Below are 7,286 nucleotides of genomic sequence, written 5' to 3' on the forward strand. Positions count from 1 at the left end.
GGGGGCGGGGCCTCCTCTCCAGCTCAGGTGCGCTGGGGCCGATTGTGACGCGCTGTCCCCAGGTGAGAGCAGCTCAGTCAGCACAGAGCTGGGGCTGGAATCTGGGAGAGGGGCCACAGGCAGCAGAGAGCTGGGGCTGGAATCTGGGAGAGGGGCCGCAGGCAGCACAGAGCTGGGGCTGGAATCTGGGAGAGGGGCCGCAGGCAGCACAGAGCTGGGGCTGGAATCTGGGAGAGGGGCCGCAGGCAGCACAGAGCTGGGGCTGGAATCTGGGAGAGGGGCCGCAGGCAGCACAGAGCTGGGGCTGGAATCTGGGAGAGGGGCCGCAGGCAGCACAGAGCTGGGGCTGGAATCTAGGAGAGGGGCCGCAGGCAGCACAGAGCTGGGGCTGGAATCTGGGAGAGGGGCTGCAGGCAGCGGGCCTGGCAAAGGGGCAGAAGCTTCACAATACAAGCTTCTTTCAAATGTAAAATTGTTTCCTACAGGCAGCCTTGGTCACTCTGCAAAAAAAACTGTTTAACAATTCATCATAACTCCCCTGCTTTAGGAGAGGCGTAGAGTGCAAAAGCAAGGAAGTTATCATGAAACTGTGTAAAAGACTGGAGTCAGCTGTGGCTCAGTGGATAGCAGAGTCAGAAGGTTGTGGGTTCAGTTCCCGCTCCAGGGACTTGAGCATATAAAGCGAGGCTGACACTCCAGTGCGGTGCTGAGGGAGCGCCGCACTGTCGGAGGGGCAGTACTGAGGGAGCGCCGCACTGTCGGAGGGGCAGTACTGAGGGAGCGCCGCACTGTCGGAGGGGCAGTACTGAGGGAGCGCCGCACTGTCGGAGGAGCAGTACTGAGGGAGCGCCGCACTGTAGGAGGGGCAGTACTGAGGGAGCGCCGAACTGTCGGAGGGGCAGTACTGAGGGAGCGCCGCACTGTCGGGGGGGCAGTACTGAGGGAGCGCCGCACTGTCGGAGGGGCAGTACTGAGGGAGTGCCGCACTGTCGGAGGGGCAGTACTGAGGGAGCGCCGCACTGTCGGAGGGGCAGTACTGAGGGAGCGCTGCACTGTCGGAGGGGCAGTACCGAGGGAGCGCCGAACTGTCGGAGGGGCAGTACTGAGGGAGCGCCGAACTGTCGGAGGGGCAGTACTGAGGGAGGGCCGCACTGTCGGAGGGGCAGTACTGAGGGAGCGCTGCACTGTCGGAGGGACAGTACTGAGGGAGCGCTGCACTGTCGGAGGGGCAGTACTGAGGGAGCACTGCACTGTCGGAGGGGCTGTACTGAAGGAGTGCTGCACTGTCGGAGGGGTTGTACTGAAGGAGTGCTGCACTGTCGGAGGGGCAGTACTGAAGGAGCGCCGCACTGTCGGAGGGGCAGTACTGAGGGAGCGTCGCACTGTCGGAGGGACAGTGCTGAGGGAGCGCCGCACTGTAAGAGGGCCGTCTTTCGGAAGACACGTTTAGGTGGACATAAAAGATCCCATTATTTCGAAGAAGGGCAGGAAAGTTATCCCTGGTGTCCTGGCCATTATTTATCATGTAAATTAGCTGCAGTGTTTCCCACATTACAACAGCGACTACACTTCATAAAGTAATTCATTGGCTGTAAAACCGTTGGTCGTGAAAGGCGCTGTATAAAGGCCAGTCTTTCTTTATTTTCTCTCCTGTATTTACATTAATTACTTATATAAACCTCTTTTACTGTCTCTTGCAAGGGGAGGAATTGCAGACGGGCAGCTTAACGCAAACTTCACACGAAGATCTGACGGAGTCACTCGATTCATCAGGACCTGAATATCATCGACATATGGAAGCGGAAAGCAGCAATCAGACTGCGGGCAAACTGCACACGTGTCTTGTGTGTGGACGTGGATTCAACCGAAGGTGCAGCCTGGGGAGGCACAAGTGTAACCAAAGCGAGGGGAGTCTGTGCAAATGTCGGGAATGCGGGATAGGATTCAGTTGCCTTTCCGAGCTGGAGACTCATCAACGCAGTCACTCTGTGAAATGGCCATTCATCTGCTCCGTGTGCGGGAAGGGATTCACTGCACAATCCGCTCTGCTGAGACACCGGCGAGTTCACACCGGGGAGAGGCCATTCACCTGCTCAGTGTGCGGGAAGGGATTCACTACACAATCCGCTCTGCTGAGACACCGGCGAGTTCACACCGGGGAGAAGTCGTTTGCCTGCTCTCACTGTGAGAAGAGGTTTAACCAGTCTTACCAACTGTTGATACACGAGCGTGTTCACACCGGGGAGAGGCCATTCACCTGCTCCGTGTGTGGGAAGGGATTCACTCTCTCCTCCACCCTGCTGATACACCAGCTGGTTCACACTGACGAGAGGCCGTTCTCCTGCTCCGAGTGCGGGAAAGGATTCAATTGTCCCTCCTCTCTGCGGGAACACCAGCTGGTTCACACTGACGAGAGGCCGTTCACCTGCTCCGAGTGCGGGAAAGGATTCACTCGTCCCTCCTCTCTGCGGAAACACCAGCTGGCTCACACTGACGAGAGACCGTTCACCTGCTCCGAGTGCGGGAAAGGATTCACTTGTCCCTCCACTCTGCGGAAACACCAGCTGGTTCACACTGACGAGAGGCCGTTCTCCTGCTCCGAGTGCGGGAAAGGATTCACTCGTCTCGACTCTCTGCAGGAACACCAGCTGGTTCACATTGATGAGAGGCCGTTCTCCTGCTCCGAGTGCGGGAAAGGATTCACTCGTCCCTCCTCTCTACTGCTGCACCAGCGAGTCCACACTGACGAGAGGCCGTTCTCCTGCTCCGAGTGCGGGAAAGGATTCACTCGTCTCAACTCTCTGCGGGAACACCAGCTGGTTCACACTGACAAGAGGCCGTTCACCTGCTCCGAGTGCGGGAAAGGATTCACTCGTCTCCGCTCTCTGCAGGAACACCAGCTGGTTCACACTGACGAGAGGCCGTTCACCTGCTCCGAGTGCGGGAAAGGATTCACTCGTCTCGCCTCTCTGCGGGAACACCAGCGGGTTCACACTGATGAGAGGCCGTTTAAATGTTCCGACTGCGACAAGAGTTTCAAATGTTCCAAGGGCCTGAAGAAGCATCGACGCATCCACACCAGGGAGAGGCCGTTCAGCTGCTCTCACTGCGGGAAGAGGTTTGGTCAGTCATCGCACCTGGTGAGACACCAGCGACTGCACACCGGGGAGAGGCTGTTCACCTGCTGTGTGTGTGAAAAGGAATTCACCACTTCAACTCACCTGCTGAGACACCAGCGAGTTCACACCTGAGCGCACTGGTCCCATTCTGCTGTTAATCACATGAAGGACTGTTCTGTGTTAATAATGGCAATTACGGGGTTGGGGGGGGTGGGGGGCGGTTTGAAGATGCTGATAATAACCCCACTAACTAGGCTGGAGTTTAAGAGGTGTCAGCCTCAGCTCAGTGGGTGACACTCTCACCTCTAGGGTCAGAAGGTCGTGGGTTTGAGTCCCACTCTGGAGACTTGAGCACGTATCTAGGCTGACACTCCAGGGCAGTACTGAGGGAGAGCTGCTCTGTCAGCGGTGACATCTTTCGGATGCAACGTTAAACCAAGGCCCCCTCTGCCATCTCAGGGGGGCGTAAAAGATCCCGTGGCCATCATTTTGAAAAACGGAAGCGAGAAAGGATCTTGACTCGGAAGATCAGGAAGTAGAATAAGGAGCTAAGGAACAACAAGGGGTAGAAAACACTGGTAGTATATAGGCCCCCTAACCATAGCTAAACCGTTGGACAGAATATTAATCAAGAAATAACAGGAGCTTGCAACAAAAATAATGAAATAATCTTGGGGGACTTTAATCTTCATATAGAATGGACAAATCAAATTGGCAAAGGTAGTCTGGAGGATGAGTTCATGGGATGCATTTGGGACAGTTTCCTAAAACAATATGTCATGGAACCAACCAGGGAACAGGCTATTTTAGATCATGTGTTGTGTAATGAGACAGGGTTAATTAGCAATCTTATAGTAAAGGATCCTCTGGGGCAGAGTGATCATAATATGATAGAATTTTACGTTAATTTTGAGAGGCATTTGCCTCAGTCCAAAACTAGAGTCTTAAACTTAAATAAAGCCTATTGCATAGGTATGAGGGGCGAGTTGGCTAAGGTAGATTGGAAAAATAGATTAAAAGATATGGCGGTAGATAAGCAGTGGCTAGCATTTAAAGAAATATTTCATAATTCTCAACAAAAATACATTCCATTGAGAAACAAAAACTCCACAGGAAAAGTGATCCAACCGTGGCGAACTAAAGAAGTTAAGGATAGCATTAGATTGAAAGAAGAAGCTTATAATGTTGCAAAGAATAATAGTAAGCCTGAGGATTGGGAGAGTTTCAGAAACCAGTAAAGGTTGACCAAAAAATTGATAAAAAGGGAAAAAATAGAATGAGAGAAAACTAGTAAGAAATATAAAAGCAGATTGTAAGAGTTTCTACAAGTATGTAAAAAGGAAAAGAGTAGCAAAAGTAAACGCTGGTCCCTTTCCTACATTGCAACAGTGACTCCACTTCAAAAAAAGTACTTAATTGGCTGTAAAGTGCTTTGAGAAGTCCGGTGGTCGTGAAAGGCACTATATAAATGCAGGGAAGCAGCTAGCCTCTGTATGATTGAGAGCTGACCATGTGGGGAATTGGTCACAAGAACCTATCTCCTCCTCATCATTGTCCTCCCTCTAGCCCCCCATTCACACCAGCCGCTACCTTATCTCACTGTACTTTGAGTTGTATGTCACGATGCTGATGAAAAGGAATAAAGCTGCCCATGTAAGTCCTGTATGTAATAGTAAGACCAACAGGCTGGAGCGTGTAGTCAGGATCTGTCTTATCTCAGGGTTGAGAAGATATCAATAAACAGCTAAAACCTGTTTTTTTGTGTTGTCATCTCAATCCCTCACTATGTTACTGCTTTGTACCACAGTGCAGCCCCTGTACTTTCCAACATACGTACACATGTACAGAGCTGCGAGAACACTGAATGTGGTGTGTAATGAATGGCTGAACAGGCGGCTGAAGGTAAGATGGGCAGAGTAGTGTACGGTATGTGTCAAACCTGGGGACTGGGTGGTTGGACCGTGTGTCATCTACTGCCCCCGGATATTCCTCATTTGACTTGTGCTGGTCAGATTCATTTTTGTAATTGAGAAAACCTGCCAAACATTGTTTTTAACATTGCAGACCCTTCAGTACAAGGCAGGTGTGCGTATACTGGCTCTGCATATTCCGGAACATGAACCCATCTATCGTAGAGGTAAAACAGCTTATCTTCCGCTGTGAATTCAAATATTTTACTGGAATGATTAATCAGATATTTGAAGCTGTTGGTTCACAGGTAATAGATTCTGCTTGGACTGTGTTGTAATAGGTTTAGCCTATGTTTCTATAGGGACAGGGTACTGAATTTTGATGATCAGCCATGATCTCATTGAATGGCGGAGCAGGCTCAAGGGGCCGAATGGCCTACTCCTCCTCCTATCTTCTATGTTTCTATGTTAGAGGCTGAGGCAGCAGAAATTATTATGGGGAATAAGAAAATAGCAGAAACATTAAAAAAATGTCTTCACAGTAGAAGACGCAAAAAGCACACCAACAATGGTGGGGAACCAAGGGTGTAATGAGGGTGAGGAACTTAACATAATTAATATAAGTAGAGAAAAGGTACTAGGAAAACTAATGGGACTAAAAGCCGACAAATCCCCTGGACCTGACGGCCTACATCCTAGGGTTGTAAAAGAGGTGGCTGAAGAGATAGTGGATGCATTGGTTTTGATCTTCCAAAATTCCCGAGATTGTAGAATGGTCCCAGCGGATTGGAAGGTCGCAAATGTAACACCGCTATTCAAGGAAGGTGGGAGAGGAAAAACAGGGAACTACAGGCCAGTTAGCGTGACATCAGTGTAGGATAGGGTGCACCTGTAGGATTTAGTAAACATTATTAAGATTCGATAACCACTCTAATATAACTATAATATGTGAAATTGTATGTTAAGAGCCTAAAAGCCTGTATAAAATGGAGAATGGCTGAGAGCAAAGCAGGATGGGATTATGCCAACCTGACTAAAAACCTCTGTTTAAAATTACTGAAGTAATGGAATGTTGTGCTAAGTTTATGGAGACGAGGAATTCAGCAATATTATGCTTAAAGAGATAAAAACTAGAGAGATAGATAAGAGTTGGAGACATCCTTCATTGGTCCAGCTATAGGATGGACCGACTGTTTTGTCAACATTCTGGGGAGTGTTCTGTGAAAAGTCAAGATCTGAGATAAGGGTACTTTGTTATGCATGGAGAAAAAGTCAGAAGGATCAAAGAGGGGAACAAGACTTTTTACCAGGTGTTAGAGGGTTAATTACTGCCACGTAGGCAGAACGAGAGGAAAAAGGGTATAAAGATGCAGGTTTTGAAAATCGAAAGCGCGCACCGTGTAACCAGAGATTGATAGGAGCTTCGATCAACAGAACACAGCAAGATCCCAAGGAAGCGCGCATGGGTCAACGGAACACAGCAAGATACATCAGGAGACTTGCGCCGCGGACACTCAGAAGGAACGCCGGGGTTTGAACGAACAGACTGTGACTATCTTCTTGTTAAGTACTACTTCTTTGTACCGGATGTTTAATGCTTAATAAACCTGTTTTACTGATACACAATATACCTGGACCCAGAGTGGTTTGTGTAGTCATGGACTGTTTTACTGATACACAATATACCTGTACCCAGAGTGGTTTGTGTAGTCACGGACTGTTTTACTGATACACAATATACCTGGACCCAGAGTGGTTTGTGTAGTCATGGACTGTTTTACTGATACACAATATACCTGGACCCAGAGTGGTTTGTGTAGTCACGGACTGTTTTACTGATACACAATATACCTGGACCCAGAGTGGTTTGTGTAGTCACGGACTGTTTTACTGATACACAATATACCTGTACCCAGAGTGGTTTGTGTAGTCACGGACTGTTTTACTGATACACAATATACCTGTACCCAGAGTGGTTTGTGTAGTCACGGACTGTTTTACTGATACACAATATACCTGTACCCAGAGTGGTTTGTGTAGTCACGGACACATTATTATAAGAGCTTTTGAAAGCTACATCAGTCATCGGGAAAATGCTGCAATCCATTGTTAAGGAAGTGGTATCAAGTCACTTAGAAAATCATAACATGATTCGGCAGAGTCAACATGGTTTTATGAAAAGGAAATCGTGTTTGACAAATTTATTCGAGTTTTTTGAGAATGTAACTAACAGGCTAGATAGAGGGGAACCAGTGGA

At 49.1% G+C, this 7,286-nt stretch overlaps 1 protein-coding gene across 1 annotated transcript; it reads left to right on the forward strand.

The window, feature by feature from the left end:
* Window positions 1-1,708: 1,708 nt before the first annotated feature.
* Window positions 1,709-6,655, forward strand: LOC147094553 (uncharacterized). The gene is made up of 3 exons (XM_085974391.1): window positions 1,709-3,140; window positions 5,184-5,256; window positions 6,464-6,655. Exons 1-3 carry the CDS (start codon window positions 1,794-1,796, stop codon window positions 6,622-6,624), a joined length of 1,581 nt encoding a protein of 526 aa, XP_085830517.1. The 5' UTR covers window positions 1,709-1,793; the 3' UTR covers window positions 6,625-6,655.
* Window positions 6,656-7,286: the final 631 nt, after the last annotated feature.

Source organism: Somniosus microcephalus, unplaced genomic scaffold, assembly GCF_052327205.1.
Source record: "Somniosus microcephalus isolate GS21.2 unplaced genomic scaffold, FLI_Smic_1.0 unresolved_chr1, whole genome shotgun sequence".
In the NCBI taxonomy this organism is placed as follows: domain Eukaryota; kingdom Metazoa; phylum Chordata; class Chondrichthyes; order Squaliformes; family Somniosidae; genus Somniosus; species Somniosus microcephalus.